General features: G+C 34.7%; 1 protein-coding gene across 1 annotated transcript; it reads left to right on the top strand.

The window, feature by feature from the left end:
- The first annotated feature begins 517 nt into the window (after positions 1-517).
- Positions 518-8,404, top strand: LOC138691254 (keratin-associated protein 10-6-like). Its single transcript, XM_069813075.1, has 2 exons — positions 518-647; positions 6,888-8,404. The coding sequence occupies exon 2, from the start codon at positions 6,888-6,890 to the stop codon at positions 8,280-8,282; it is 1,395 nt and encodes a 464-aa protein (XP_069669176.1). The 5' UTR covers positions 518-647; the 3' UTR covers positions 8,283-8,404.
- Positions 8,405-17,070: the final 8,666 nt, after the last annotated feature.

The raw sequence follows: 17,070 nt of genomic DNA, 5'->3' as shown, positions 1-17,070 counted from the left end.
AGCCATTTAAAGTAACTAAATATATATTTTTAAATAACGAAAGATACTTCAAGCAACGAAATATTTAAGATTAACTAACGCCATTTCAAATAACGAATGATATTTCATATAATTAAGGGCATGTTAAGTAACAAGTTAATGGTTTTCAAACTAACTAATGGTTTTTTTAATTAGAGGACATCTTATAACGTGTGACCTTTTCACATAATGAATGGAATTTAGAAACAACTGATGATCATTATAATGATCAATAACATTTCGAATACCGAATAATTTCTTATAATAACTGGTGTTTTAACATCGTAAACAATTAATGAGGATTTAATCAGTGAGTTTTAGCCATGTAATTGGAACCGAATTCATGTTTAGCGGCAATACAACGAACAACCTACCCCCTACAGGTAATACAGATGATATAAATTCTACATTGTACTTTCCGAAATAACACACATGAAAGTGAAGGGGTTGTTGATTGAAGAGATCAATGTTTTTCGCTAGCATAAGGAGTCCAACCTAACACGCCCATGACAACAAACATGGGGGAGCCTATAAATGATACCACAATTACAGATAACCGGTGCAGAATTCCACGGGACTGACTTCAGTGGTGTTTCTACAGTTGCTGCCGACGACTGTGATTTTACAAGGTAAGCAGTGTCTACGATTTTCAACTATTTCGCTCAGTCCAAAGATCTCATCGTTTTAAGATCTACACCAGCTAAAATATCACCACGAGTTCATGTTGTTTTCCTTTTCTTCTTATTCGCATTATTCTTCTTCTTCTTCCCCTTTTTCTTCGGGAATCGGTCGTTCTTCAGAGACTAAAGGCTGGTTCACAATAAACCGGGAACGGAAACGACAACGATAACGAGAGCGGAAATATTGTTAAAATAAAAGTATTTAAATGTGAGCATTCACAATTGACTATTGTGAATGCTCACATTTAAATGCATTTATTTTAACATTATTTCCGTTCTCGTTCTCGTTGCCGTTTCCGTTCCCGGTTTATTGTGAACCAGCCTTTAGTTCCATCTCGGTATAGCACGGGAATTATCCTGTGCGCCGTGTTTACACGCGTGCATTTTCTACAGGGTGAGTAAAAAGTAGCCTATATAACAATGGTTGTAACTTCCTTATTTATAATTTTATGAAGAAACTGTTTATACAAAAGTTGTAGGGTATCAAAGAAGGAACATTTTCAACATATTTTCAAGTACTATCCTTTTCATTAATAAAGAGTGTGGCAATGAGTTTTTTTTAATTACACGATGTACTTATTTCTTAATTTTTTTTTATTCTCCAGGCCCAGTACGTACAAAATCACATTTTTTTTCCCCACTAATAAACTATTCTTTTGTAAAAATTACCTCTTTTGATGACAATGTATGTGTACTGAATATAGGGAAATTTTAATGTTTTAGTACGTGAATTTGAGGAGGCTTTGGATTAAACAATTGCAGACAAAAGCTAATAGAAATAAGTGAATAAAGCTAATAAAAAGAACTGAATAGCAATGGTTAAAAAGTTAAACAATTTCAAAGACAGATTTATGAATTGTTGGCAGTAATGGGGGCCATGCTAATTTTGGTTTTAGTGGGTTTTCTTGCTTTAAAATCCATATATTGCGTTACTATTGCAGTTAAATTTTAATGGTGCATATCCTACAATGTGTCTTTTTTATTCTAACAGAAGATTTGACATTTTCTTCAGCTGAATTTAAGTATGGCGCAACCTGTGAACTAAATCACAACCACAGTTACGGACAAATATAATAATAATAATAATAATAATAATAATAATAATAATAATAATAATAATAATTCATGGCGCTACTGCCCTTTAAGAGCCCAGACCGACCAGCCAGCTACTAGCCTCACGTTCGCATGTCGAAGCAGAGGTGGACGATCATCCAACCAGAATGGAAATATAGTGTGTTTAGCACGATGATCTCCCCCCCCCAGCCGTTATAGTTGGTTTTCGCAACTGAATTTCGCTACCTATCGTAGCTCCCCAAGTGTATCATGATACTGGGTGGGCACTGGCTCCATACACTCGCCGAAATTTCATGACAAAAATTCTTTCCCCATGAAGACAGCAACCAGCGCGCATTCCGTGGCGCATGATGTCTTATACCACGACGCGGGACAATATTATACAACTCCATATTCGTAATGAATCCAGATATATGTAATTAAGTTTCATAAACGGAAGAAAAAAATTAAATAAAGAATTTAATTTTCATGTGTTTATTTCATTTTATTTACTTATTTATTTATTTATTTATTTATTTATTTATTTATTTATTTATTTATTTATTTATTTTTGGCTTACTATCAATATATGTACGCGTATGCGTTCAAACGTATATTCTGTTCTTGATTTTGATTATCTGAGTTTTAACAAAAATATTCTCACTAGAGGTTTTTATTTATCTAGAGAAGAAAGTATATAAAGATTAGAAGAAAGAAAGTACGTTAATAAAATAAGATATTATTTGACTTACTACAATATTAAACTATCTTGAAAATGTATTATTGTTCCATCACATCATTACAAATATTCCGCTAGATGGGCTGTTCTTTTGTTATCACTTGTGCCAACTACACAATCTTTATAGAACTCTATGGACATTATTAGTCAAGATGGCTTAGTGAATTCAGTTTCATTTTTTATTAAAATAGTTGCATTCCACTTCAATTATCTGTAGTAATGTCACGAGAGGTCTGAGATCTGCCGATAAATCCACGAGCGAAGCGAGTGGATTTATCTGGGAAATCTCAGACCTCGAGTGACATTTATTACGACTATTTCGTGAATAAAATAAAAATGCAAATAATATATCTCTAAAATTCGATCACAAAATGTTAATAATTGCATATTTACGAATACTTAACCTATTCAGACATTGTGAAGTTGAAATAGATGAATATAGATTACTGCAATAAAGAAATTCGATGTTATTATTCAGTAATGCCAATTGCGAAAAGCGAAATACAGGTTTAACAATGTTAATTACATATACTGCACTTTTCTCTTATTATTATAATATAAATACATTTTCATTATCTGCTGAAATCATGATTTAATTTAAAATTTTATAATATAATTACAGTAACCTGACTAATACATTAATTAAATGAAGAATTGTTGAAAACGTAGTTATCTAATCTGAATGAAGGAATGTAATTTTTTTCAGATAGCCTACAATGGATATGGAATTAGAAGATGAAGATGTATTTTATAGACTACAGTTATAGGTTAGGTTACCTGTGTGAGCAGGACCAGTGTCAGCTGTGCCTTATTTCGACCGTTACTACGTGCTACAGGAAAGCATTTTTTATAGCTCTACAAACGCATTCTCGCTGTAGTGTGTAACGGAACTAAAGCTGCATCTACACAGTTCAATATTCCAATCGCGTATGCATGCAATCTGGGAAGAATAATGAATGAATCAACTTCAAAACGTACGTTAAATTAAGATGCATGAAGATTTTATATCTACATGGAGCGCCGTTTTGAACGTCGTCTTCACTCGTAAATATATTAATTAATATTAAATGTTAATCTTGCATTCATTGCTTTAAAGTTGAAAGAAAAGTTTAACCGTGTAGTTGCATCTTAATGTATTCATGATCATCGATTTATAGGGGAACAGTTGGCGACAATGACTAAACAAAAGAACGACCATGCGATAAATCGATAGCGATAAATCTAGCTGCAAAAATTATCACAAAGTGTGACTGTGATTGGTTGGAATTCAAAATTTCATTACACTTCATTGGTCGAAAATGCAATGACGTCATATAAACGAAATAGTCAATAATAACTGTTTTATAAATTCTAACTTTCACATTTTTTGACAGCAGACTAGGCGACAAAAGCTTCTCAACTGAATAATAACAGGCATTTCCCATATTTATTCTGCGTTTAATTTCGTCCCAAGTGTCATTTATATTTGTTACTGTTGCTTCAAGATATTTGAACTTCTCCACCTCTTCGAAGGATAAATCTGCAATTTTTATATTTCCATTTCGTACAATATTCTGGTCACGAGACATAATCATATACTTTGTCTTTTCGGGGTTTACTTCCAAACCTATCGCATTACTTGCTTCAAGTAAAATTTTCGTGTTTTCCCTAATCGTCTGTGGATTTTCTCCTAACATATTCACGTCATCCGCATAGACAAGAAGCTGATGTAACCCGTTTAATTCCAAACCCTCTCTGTTATCCTGAACTTTCCTAATGCCATATTCTAAAGCGAAGTTAAAAAGTAAAGGTGATAGTGCATCTCCTTGCTTTAGCCCGCAGTGAATTCGGAAAGCATCAGGCAGAAGCTGGCCTATACGGACTCTGCTATAAGTTTCACTGAGACACATTTTAGCGTTCTCCCATAGTTGCAGATATATTGTGAGTTGGTCATATTATGAACCGAGTATTTTATAGTAGTGAAATAAGGCTACGCTCAGCTTGAAAACAATGTTTTGGTACAAACTTCCTAAGATTGATTATAAGTACCAGGTCTCTGAGTCCCTTGCCTTTTACAAAAAATATGATTATTCAAATTGAAATATAAGTAGGTAATATTGAAAGAAAATTGATTAATAGACCGTCAAGGACGAAGTAATTGCTTGAGGATGTTATTTCTCTTTTGGTATGAAGAAGTAGCTTATTCATATAAGTAGCCTATATATTTTTAACTAGTGGCTTGTGGAGCAAATGCTGCAAACTAAGTTCATTAGACGTTCAAATAAACATTTTTCAGATTTATTTTCAATGAACAATACCAGACATTTTGAAAGTTATTTGCTTCCATAATAATGAAAGATACTCTCTCGAGCCAATACTGAAGAGAACCACGCATATAAATATCTACACCACACCGCCATTAAATATATGAAAAATACCCAACCCCACTTGATTAATAACTATAAAAATCTTTCATTTTAATAATATTATTATCTTACGTAAGTTTTATAGCTTTCAGTAACATATACTATATATACTACATAGCCGCCACTCAGTAAAATATAGAAATCAGAATCTAATTTAAGTTATTCTCTACATATAGGACTTATATAAACCCAAAACGTTTCACTTCCATATCATCAATATAGCATTAATATGTATAATTAATGAAAAATAGTCACATCATGGCATTAACTACAATAATATTTCATTTTTAATGGTAATAATGTCATCAAACCACCTCAAATTTCGTAGTTTTTAATATCCAATACACAGCTGTACTCAAAATATTACACACCACAGAATCGAACCTGCAAATTATTTTTAGTAAGTTAAGTTTTTAAATAAGCAATTTAATTTGAGCTCTAAATATGTCAGCATTCTTGCAGATCATGGCCTTCGTGTAATATTGTTTACTGTAGTGTGTGTTTTGTTTTATTCTGAAATGCAATTACCTAGTTCTCAAAACTGACGGCAGGTGGATTTTGGAAAATAGGAAAATTATGTTGAAAAATTGACATTTCACTGAAAACTACTATTTTTCTGAAAAACTTTGAGTTCCAAGCTTCAAAATGAGGTGTCATTTATTAAAATCCGTTCAGCCGTTTTCCCGTAATTTCCATTACCAGTTCAAATTATATATACAGATATGAACAACCTGGAAGGGTATATGAAGTTCAGTGTAGACTTTGACAAAGTTTGTGAGGTAGTGTGCACCGGTGATTATTCTGCAGACAGATCTTTGAATTCCTTCCAGACTCTTGAGGTGATGGGTATGAGTTTGACCCCGTATCTCACAGCAGTAGTGGATGTATGAACGGATCACTGATGTATATAGCAGGACGTTTGCTTTCCTTGAAGGCAGGCTTTTAAAAATTGGATAGAGAGCCATGTATCTTTCAAATGCCTTGTCTTTTATGTTTTGAAATGCATGTATGAAAAACGTTTGCCTAGAAGTACTCCAAGATCTTTAACTGATGTGATAAAAGGTATTATTTGGTTTTTAATACTCAGTTGATCTATAACCGTGGGTAATATTCCAATAAAGCAGTGATTTAGGAAGTGCCTTCTATTGGTTGATGTAGGCCTACTGTGTTTATTCCAATCTAATGCACACCTCATTATAAAATAATGCTTACTGCCGAATGTAATGCTCAGCTGCAAAACAGTTGCCAAATTTAATTTTACTGTATAGAAACTGGGTCACTAGTCACAAGGAACCAATTTTTTGTTCTCATTTCCCGTACGAATTCCAAAATCTCGTCTACATCAGGATGTCTTGCTTTTTGTGTGCCAGTGAACTTCCTCGTCGATATTGAAGCAAATATCGCCATTTTATGTTGGCGCCATAAGCAAATGTAGCTCAATATTGCATCGAATTCTCTTGCAGCCTGCCTGTTTCCCTGATTTTCAGCATCAAATATAACCATTCGCTTGAAGTTTGCTTCATATAACACCTTTCACGTTTAGTAATCCAAATCCTGATCAAGCACAACTCACTTTGAAGTATTTTACTGGTGTTAACAACAATGCCTACAAAAATACAGAAGCGCGGGAAGCGAGGAACGTTGATTAACGACGAGCAACGAGTAACCCTAACAGAGCCGAAGCACATGCAGTACGATGAGCTGAATTTTCGAGTTTGCATACGAATCTAATGCGCACCCCGATTTTGGAGACTAAATTCAGGTAAAAGAAGTGGGCGTTAGATTCAAGCAAATACAGTAATAAGGAAAACGATGGCACTGCCTCTATAATTAACTTTATTAACTTCGTCTTACAAAAACGGAAGCGATGTCAGATGGTGACATCTTGCCCAATTGACATTCGAGCATGAAAAAGAATATTGTACTCGTCACAATTTTTACTATATAATTTTCAGTCCCGTTTACAGTTTCGTCACATTTTCTGTGTTTCAGATGATGCAGTGGCTGCTGACTGCTGTGGTCGCCGTGCTGTGCCTGAGTCGTGCCGAATCTGCGTGCAGCAACGCGCCTTGTACTGAGACTGACTACAGATCATACTCCAACTGCTTGAGCAAGCAATGCCCAAATACGGTAGTAGCCACAGGATGTCCTGAATCAAAATGTTCCTCGATAAACTGCAATTCGTGCTCCAATTCAAACGCATGCTGCCAGTCCTGCTGTAGTAGCTCAAGCTGCGACTGCAAGTCCGTTAGCTGTAATTCATGTAGCACCTCAAACGCATGCTGCAATTCATGCTGCCAAAAGAGCAACTGCGAGTGCTCTTCCATTAGCTGCAACTCCTGCCCTAGTTCTAATGCATGCTGCAACTCTTGCTGCCAAAAGAGCAACCAATGTGAATGCCAGAGTCTAGACTGTAATTCTTGTCAAGGATCCTGCTGTCAGAGTTGTTGCCCACAACAGGACTGCTGCAAAAGCAATCAAAAACAAGACTGCTGTACCAAAAATCCAAGCAACAATTGTTGCATCACACAGCCTGCTCCTCAGCCTATAATTCCAAACATTAATTTACCAAATATCACGATCTTTATAAACCAAACTCCTGCTATAATTTACAATTCTCCAAACTTCAGTGTAAACCATACCTGTGGAGGTATAACAACGATTCGAAATGACTCGCACATTACGATGACGACTGCACCATGTCAGAATGTTTCCAATCCTACCCAGCCCTGTTGCAGAATCCCTTACCGATTACCTTGCTACACAAATGTACAGGTGCCGTATCAGCAATGTCCTATCCGGTACCAACAAGCGTGCGGTCCTCAATGCATTAATCGACCTATTTCACAGGTAGTACAGCCTCCTGTTATTCTGCCGCAGCCTACCTGTCAGCCACCATATTGTCCGCAACCGCCTCCAGTATATCAACCACCAATATATCAACCGCCAGTGTACCAACCTCCAGTTTATCTGCCTCAGCCGATATGTCAGCAACCATACTGTCCGCAACCTCCACCAGTGTACCAACCACCAGTGTATCAGCCACCAGTCTATCAGCCACCAGTCTATCAGCCACCAGTCTATCAGCCACCAGTGTCTGGATGCTACATCAATTACCCCTCACCATGCCCTCCTCAATGTCTTGGCGCATGCACCTATGTGCCCCTTCAGACTGGATGTGCTCCTCTGAATCAGTGGCCGTTCCTAAGGTGCGCTCCTGGCAATTCATATTCGTACTTGGGCGGATATGGTGGTATTGGTGGTTACGGAACACCCGGGGCTGGTGGTTATGGAGCGCCTGGTATTGGTAGTTATGGAACACCAGGTATAACACCCGGTATTGGAGGCATTGGTGGTGTTCAACCAGGTCAACCTTTCGTCGGGTGAAGAGTTCATCACATCTCAGCGGCAAACTTTAGTATAACAATCGGTTGTAATTTTATAAACTTTGTAGTAACATTATTTTAATTTTTGGAATAAAATCTCTTTAGTTAATACCATAAAAAGAATTATTTTACTAGACTGGTTTCTGTGCAAGTAAACAGACCTTTCATACGTTCATATTGTTTGCATTCCAGGAATTCGATTCGGAACCAGAGAAAAAAAACATTTCAATGGAACAAACTATGGTGGCTAAGCTAGACGATGCGACGCAGATGTTAACAGCTTATTCTTTGGATAAATACGTATATGAATAGCCTGAAATCCATATAGGCATTGCCCTCCTATAATAGTGTAGGGTGAGTTCTGCAGAAGATACTTCATATTCGTGCTTAGGCGGATATGGTATTGGAGGTTATGTAACACTCGGTGCTGGTAGTTTTGGAACACCCGGTAATGTTAGTTATGGTTATGGAACACCAGGCACTGGGAACGTTGAAGGAGTTCAGCCTTTAATTTGGTGCAGCGTTGTTCTATATCTGAACGGCAATATATAGTAGGTATTACAATTTTATAATTTTTAGTAACATTTTATTTGTTTAATAAAATCTTTTCAGTTAATACCGTAAGCAAGAATTCGGTCACTCGGCTAGTTTATAAGAAAGAAAACGAGTCTTTCATACTGTTCACATTCCAGAAGTACGATTCGGAACCAGGAAACAAACATTTCAATAGATCAAAATATGTTCGCTACTCTAGATCACCACACAGGGTGGAAGTAATATAAGTGTTAAGATTTTAACAGTTTATTGCTTACATGAATATGAATATGAATAGGCTGTAATCCCAGTGTAGGGTGAGATGTGCACCAGGTACTAATATTATTCGTACATTAGGCCGATCTAGTGGTATTGGTAGTTATGGAACACGCGGTATTGTACAGTATATGGAACCCGGTATTGGGGGCGTTGGTGGAGTTGCAATCAATTCAGCGTTTTGTTGAGTGAAGAGTTCTTCCACATCTGAACGGTAAGATTTATATAACAATCATACACGTTGTACAACATTTCGAGAAGGAATTTCATTTTTAGTAAAGTAATATACAGTCCTAAGAAAGATTGATCATGGCATTTAGAAAGCAGCGGGCTTTTTAAGGGGCCACTCTGAGCGTGCAACCTTCTACAATTAGAGACCTAAAACAGTTGATTTAATAGCGCTATATGAACAAAAATTTGTGGGTACATTTATTTATTTATTTATTTATTTATTTATTTATTTATTTATTTATGTTTATTTATTTATTTAATCTGACAGGATTAAGGCCATAAGGCCTTCTCTTCTATCCTACTAGATAGCACATATAAATACAAAAAAGAAATACAAAAGCTGATGAAAATAATACAAATTAAATTAAAGCCCTATAGAAGGTCAACAGGGTCAAAACAACACTACAGAGCTCTAATCGAGCTAATACAAGAAAAAAAGAAAAGAAAGAAAAACAGAGATAGCAATGAAGATAGTGATGACAATAATAATAATAATAATAATAATAATAATAATAATAATAATAATAATAATAAATACTTTACATATTACCTGTCAGTTTTACAACAGCATAGTTACAATATTTACTATATATCATGGGTTAAGCCGAAGTTGCGCAACCTGACAGGTGTTCAACAAGCAATTCCATGAACTACAATGTGATTTTTTAATTTAAATTTGAATTTTGATATTGTCCGACCGTCTCTGACGTGGTCAGGGAGAGAATTCCAGAGGCGTGGAATCGAAATGGTGAAAGATGAGTAGAAGGATGTTCTGTGCAGAGGAATAGAGAGAAGGTACATGTTCCGGGTTCGAGGTAGTGAAAGGTAAACAAAAAGAGATGCTAGGTAAGAGGGTGTGGAAGTGTGTGTGATTTTAAATAGTAATAAGAGGGAATTGAAGAATCTTCTTTCTTTAAGTGGATTCCAAGACAACAATTCTATTGACGGTGTTACATGATCGAATTTTCTAATGTTACAAACGAAACGAACGCAGATATTGTGAACACGCTGTAGTCTATGGGCAAGATCAGTATTTAGATTCGTGAATAGAGAATCGCAATAATCGAAGTGGGACATCACTAAAGTTTGGGTCAGGTTCTTTTTAAGGCTGACAAGCAAACGTTCTGATGGGGACAGATAAAAAGGTTAAATTTTTTTCTTCCAGCATGTTAATAATGTCAAAAGAAGTGCTTCTACAAATTTTGGCCACTGGACCGCAATTACGAGGGCCGTAAAAAAATTAATTCGCCTGGGGCCGTTAACAGAAAGAAAAAACACAATTTCATTGGACAAATTTATTGGAATGGACACAGCTTGTTGAGCTACTTTTCAACATATTTTCCATCGGAATTGAGACATTTCTCATATCATGGGATCGACAGAGAGAGGTGCAGACGCAGTCAAACGCTGGTTCCGGTCTGAAGCGGCTGACTTCTACGACACAAAAATTGATCCCATGGTGTGACAAATGTCTCAATTCCAGTGGGGAATATGTTGACAAATAGCACAACAAGTGCTGTATCTGTTTCAATAAATATTTCCATGAAATTGTGCTTTTTTCTATAAACGGCCACAGGAAAAATCACTTTCTGGACGGCTTCGTAATTGCGGTCGAGTGGCCAAAATTTGTATGAGCACTTCTTTTGACATTATTAACATTGTGGAAGAAAAAAACTTAATTTTTTTATCTGCCCCTATCAGAACGTTTGCTTGTGAGAGGTAAAACGTTGGTTGAGTGTCTGAGGAAATGAATTATGGAAAAAGTTTTCTTACATATGTAGGTCACTTGACTTTGAAGATTTAAATTTGAATCTAAATATACTCCAAAAATTTTTACTGTCTTACTATATGTTGAAATAGAAAAATCTAATTTTTTCACCAAAATTGGAAAAAAAAAATAATAATTTCATTGCATTCTTTAAAAAAATCCCATATATGGGCTATTTAATAACAAAATACTATAACATTAAAATGACAAATGACTAATCCCAAACAGATTTCATTTCTTACAGAAATCCTGTTGCCATGGAAAACAAAAACGCTACGAACATATGCATTAACCAGTTACACTGTGGTAGCGTATTAATATATTATCATTTTTACTATTATTTTATACTCGTGTCACTGATCTGTCGACAGAAGCTACAAGATCTGCAACACGTGTGGTCCTCTCCACCATTTTGTCACAGAGCACACATTGTCAATGATTCATCTTCATTACGGTAAGCCCACATTTGTTCCGCTCCTGCCAATGCAGCGCGAACCAGGAAAATAGAGTTTATGACGCAATCCTTGTTGTTTGCCGAATGATTATCGGATCTCAATTGAGTTGCAGTCCCCAGATTTTTACCGCTAATCGCTTTAATCAGCTCGCAAATTACACATGCGTGTTGCTGTTATTCCTACATGAGCAATGCTGTTTTGTGAACGAAACAGGTGTCCCGAGTTGATTTCACAACACGTACTAATTGGTAGTAAATAATTTTAAATTAATTATTTCTCCGTCCGTGTTTCATTAGTCCGCCATGGAAATGTACGAAAGTAGCCAAATGCTGGGAGGGCTTACAGAAAAAAAAACTAATTGTAACTCTTAGCACGTAGGCTACGTTCAATAGATGCATTATTTAACTATAAGCAATATCGTTTAAGGGCAAACTGAAGTGAAATATTGATATTTAAACCGGGAACGAAACTAGAGCGAGAATGGGAAGCGAAGGATGTGAACGTGAAGGTTTTTTATTCACAATAAACCGAGAATGGAAACGACTATACATAACGATATATGTAACTTATGTCAATAATGATATGTAAAGTCGATATTCTGATGTTACTGTATACTGGTAATAGAAATTACGGGAAAACGGCTGAACGGATTTTAATGAATGACCCGTCACTTTGAAGCTTGGCATCCAAAGATTTTCAGAAAAATAGTAACTTTCCGTGAAGCGTTAGTTTTCCTACATAATTTTCCTATTTTCCAAAATCCATCTTTCGTCAGTTTTGAGAACTAATTTGCATTTCAGAATAAAACAAAACACACTACAATAAACAATAGGCTATTACACGAAGGCCATGACCTGCAAGACTGCTGACATATTTAGAGCTCAAATTCAATTGGTTATTAAAAACTTCAAGACTTACTAAAATATGCAAATCTGGCTTTCAGGTAGTAGCTCCCTGTAAAGCAGGTTTGAATAATTTGAAGGAAACATTGTTCCGGGACCGGGTATCGATCCCGAGATCCTTCGCTTAGCGCGCGAACGCTCTACCGACTGAGCTACACCAGGAACTATACATGACACTGTCAGAATTTTTCCTTTATATCCACACGACTCAAATGAGCTGACAAGACGCCAGAACTCAACTATGAGTGCACACAAATACTGTGTGACTTAAATTGTGGCTTTTTGTTAACCCATCAGTAAGTTTTGGATGTTGTTTTATTTTATAAATAAATAAATAGATAAATGAATAAATAAATAAATGAGTAAATAAATAAATAAGTAAATGACTAAGTAAGTAAATAAATAAATAAATAAATAAATAAGTAAATATGTGAATATCTAAATAAATAAATAAAAATCCAATGTTCAAATAAGTACATGTAAACAATGTTTGCTTCACTTAGAGCAATAGTAATATGCGTTACAAGAGCGGTATGTTGACGTTTTCATGTTCGAGGAAAAGATTGAAAAAGCGAAACGTAGTTGAGCTTTTTTAATTTCCGAGAACATGAAAACAAACATACCGCTTGTGTATCGTACATTATTTTGTGCGAAGATCGTTTATTACATACCTGAAAGAGGAATTTCTAATTAGTTGCAATGAAATCTCCATCTTGGTTTCTGTTCAATGGCGGCAACATTGGAAAACAAATATATCTGTCTTCAACATTATTTCTATGAAATGTTTTCTGTGTTTACTATACTGCAGCAGGCCGTGATATACGTCTGTCTTTTTTTTCCCCCAGTCTATGATGAGTCTGGAATGTTGTTGATTTTTTCACGGCTTCCTTAATGTTACTTGCATTACAAATGCAGTAACTTTTGTGGTGTTGTAGAGTTTACTTAATTTTTTCAAATATTAAAAACAATAACTAACAGTGCAATTTAGGTGAAATTGCAGTGGTAAGTTTCCAATTTATAATTATTACTATATTGAACGTCTTTAAAAATAATATGTTAAAAGCCTAAAGCAGTAAAATGAATATGACGCTTAACCGGTAAGAATAGGGAAATTGTTATGTGTGTTACGTTGGGAATACTGAATGTGGTATTTCACACTTACCCCGTATTGGTTCTGTGCGGAAAGCAATCAAATACGCACGATCTCGCACAAAATATTTTTCCTTCATCAATTAATAGGCACTGTAGAAAGACTTGATGAAGTCTGTAAACGCTGTTGCATTACATTATTAAACGAAAACAACGTTCGTGTCTAACGACCTTAAAACATGCATTCTCATTATTTTGTAGTTGCGTTAGATTCTGATACTGGAGTATCACTACTACCTTCATGAATTAAGCAGGTTTTGTTGCGGGGCCTTACTTTAATATGCCTTTTTATATTGGAATAGAGTAGAATTAAGTAGATTCTGAAACGGATTCCCTTATATGTCAGGTAAGAAGTCGAATTTGGTAAATTTCAGACTTGGCATATTTCTCAGTTCAGATCTTCAACTGTAAACTGTACGTTAACACCTGCTGATACTGTATGGAAGCAAATTAAGTAACTTATCGTGTCATAACCTAAGATCGCATACTTCATAAATGACGCGTTCAAGAAAACGAGTTGTATAAAAAAAATGATCCTCCATGCAAGACTTATCATCCTTCAGAGTTTGTTGTAGAGATCCTGAAACACCCTGTATATAGTTTTAGTAAATAAATTGATTAGTTACATTAAACCATTTCATTTCAAGTTTGCAGGTCATGACCAGATGTCAGCTTCGTTCCGATTTTCTCATATCTGTAGAAATTATGCAACGTTCCTCTAATTCTGTAAATTGTGAAAGAGTTGGCAGATGCTATGTAGTGTGAAACTTTGCATGTGATGAAGACTTATTGTGGATGAATACTCAACTTTAAGGACTAATTACTTTGCATTTCACGTGTGAGAAATTAAAATTCTGCCAAGCACATCTGCCTTGCTGCATAAGCCATCAGCTGGCAAGTCACGCCCAGCTCTAGTACACAGCTGAATGTTAATAATAATCAGAGAAAATGTGGAAATTGCGCGAAATACTATTATATTTCACGCTTGGAGTAATACTTATGTGTAAAAAAACACTGTATTTATGAGTGCAAGTTAATTGTTCATACTGTAACTTCCGAAATATTAACAATCCTAAGATTTAGGTGCTGACAATATCTATCTACCTATGTATCTATCTATCTATCTATCTATCTATCTATCTATCTATCTATCTATCTATCTATCTATCTATCTATCTATCTATCTATCTATCTATCTATCTATCTATCTATCTATCTATCTATCTATCTATCTATCTATCTATCTATCTATCTATCTATCTATCTATCTATCTATCTATCTATCTATCTATCTATCTATCTATCTATCTATCTATCTATCTATCTATCTATCTATCTATCTATCTATCTATCTATCTATCTATCTATCTATCTATCTATCTATCTATCTATCTATCTATCTATCTATCTATCTATCTATCTATCTATCTATCTATCTATCTATCTATCTATCTATCTATCTATCTATCTATCTATCTATCTATCTATCTATCTATCTATCTATCTATCTATCTATCTATCTATCTATCTATCTATCTATCTATCTATCTATCTATCTATCTATCTATCTATCTATCTATCTATCTATCTATCTATCTATCTATCTATCTATCTATCTATCTATCTATCTATCTATCTATCTATCTATCTATCTATCTATCTATCTATCTATCTATCTATCTATCTATCTATCTATCTATCTATCTATCTATCTATCTATCTATCTATCTATCTATCTATCTATCTATCTATCTATCTATCTATCTATCTATCTATCTATCTATCTATCTATCTATCTATCTATCTATCTATCTATCTATCTATCTATCTATCTATCTATCTATCTATCTATCTATCTATCTATCTATCTATCTATCTATCTATCTATCTATCTATCTATCTATCTATCTATCTATCTATCTATCTATCTATCTATCTATCTATCTATCTATCTATCTATCTATCTATCTATCTATCTATCTATCTATCTATCTATCTATTTATGCCTGTAACAGGGCAAGCCCCAATTATAGTAGACAGTACAGATATTCGTTTACAAAAAATAAAAAACATAGACAACATGGAAAAAAAAAGAGATGAAACAGATACAAGTGTAAATACAAATTAAAATGGAAAATGAGAAAAGGAAAGAAAAAAAAAAGAACAGACAAATAGATACTACCTAAATAAGAGATACAGATATAGATACAAAATGAAAAATACAAAATAAAATACATGAAAAATAGTTCAATATAGATATCATAGCCAAAAATGTAAAATGTGGTTATAATTGGTAAATTACAGAGTAACAAATAGCAATATTATATAAAATCAACAACCTTCAGTATATTAATAAGAAAATGTTTGTATTCCATGTAAGAAATGCAGAAATCTAGATCCCATGTTTTACATATTTCATTGAAATTTGAACACATTTTTAACACTGGTGAATTTTTATGTGCTGAAGTGTTTGGTTTTTTATAATATAACAATTGACGATTTCTTAAATGTGATGTTCTAGCGTTAATCTGGATTTGTGATAATGTTTCGCTATTATCCAGTAGACCGTTGAATATTTTATACAACAAAAGTTGCTCAGCAAGTAATCTACGACTGGCAAGAGACATTAAATTAAATTCAGCAAGTAGATTGTTGTACGAAATTTTGTTATGGAGGGCTGTACAATATCATCTTCTAAAATACAGATATCTAGAGAATCGTTTTTGAATTTTTTCAATTTGATTACGATGTGATTTGCAAGTGGGTGACCAAATTACAGAGGCATATTCCAAAATGGTAAACTCCATTTTCTTACATTCTCCTTGTATTATATTCAATGTATTCTCATACCAAAAATAATTAATTTCTATATTTCTACCAAAATGTTTGTTTTCAGTATCATTAATTTTTGGACTGTCATCTGTTTCTACAATCTTGCATTTCTTCTTCTTCTGTGCTGAATTAAGAGTATAAAACTGTAGCATTTAGACAAAGAAGGCCCAGTGTGCATCCCATAATCTTAAAATCGACCCAGATGATCGCAATACGACACCAGCCTTGCAATATTTCTGGGTTTAATTCCCTGAAATTCATCTGGAGACAATAAATATTGCTGGGCAATCCAGCACAATGTGAGGTTATGACTCAATATCCATCCCACATTTCGTACAAACTGGATCTTCACTAGGCCTGAAATGTGAAGGTGCTCATTTAGATGGCAATGTCCAATCAAAAGCCCGGTAATCCATCTTAGAATTCTCCTTTCCAAGGTCAAGAGTTGTTTAGTTGAGTCAGGCTTTGGTTCTCCAATAAGAAGTTTAGCCAGCCTCGTGGCTATTGCAGATCTCCAGGCCCCTAGTAGTCCTTTCATAAGATTACATTCTTGCATTAAAGGAAATGCTGTTTTTGACATCGATAATTATTGGGGAAAAAATCAGCGCTGTATTAGGGATATAACTGAATACAATTTCGGGA

The sequence above is a fragment of the Periplaneta americana genome, chromosome 16, assembly GCF_040183065.1.
Source record: "Periplaneta americana isolate PAMFEO1 chromosome 16, P.americana_PAMFEO1_priV1, whole genome shotgun sequence".
Lineage (NCBI taxonomy): Eukaryota > Metazoa > Arthropoda > Insecta > Blattodea > Blattidae > Periplaneta > Periplaneta americana.
This window is presented reverse-complemented; position numbering and strand designations above follow the sequence as displayed.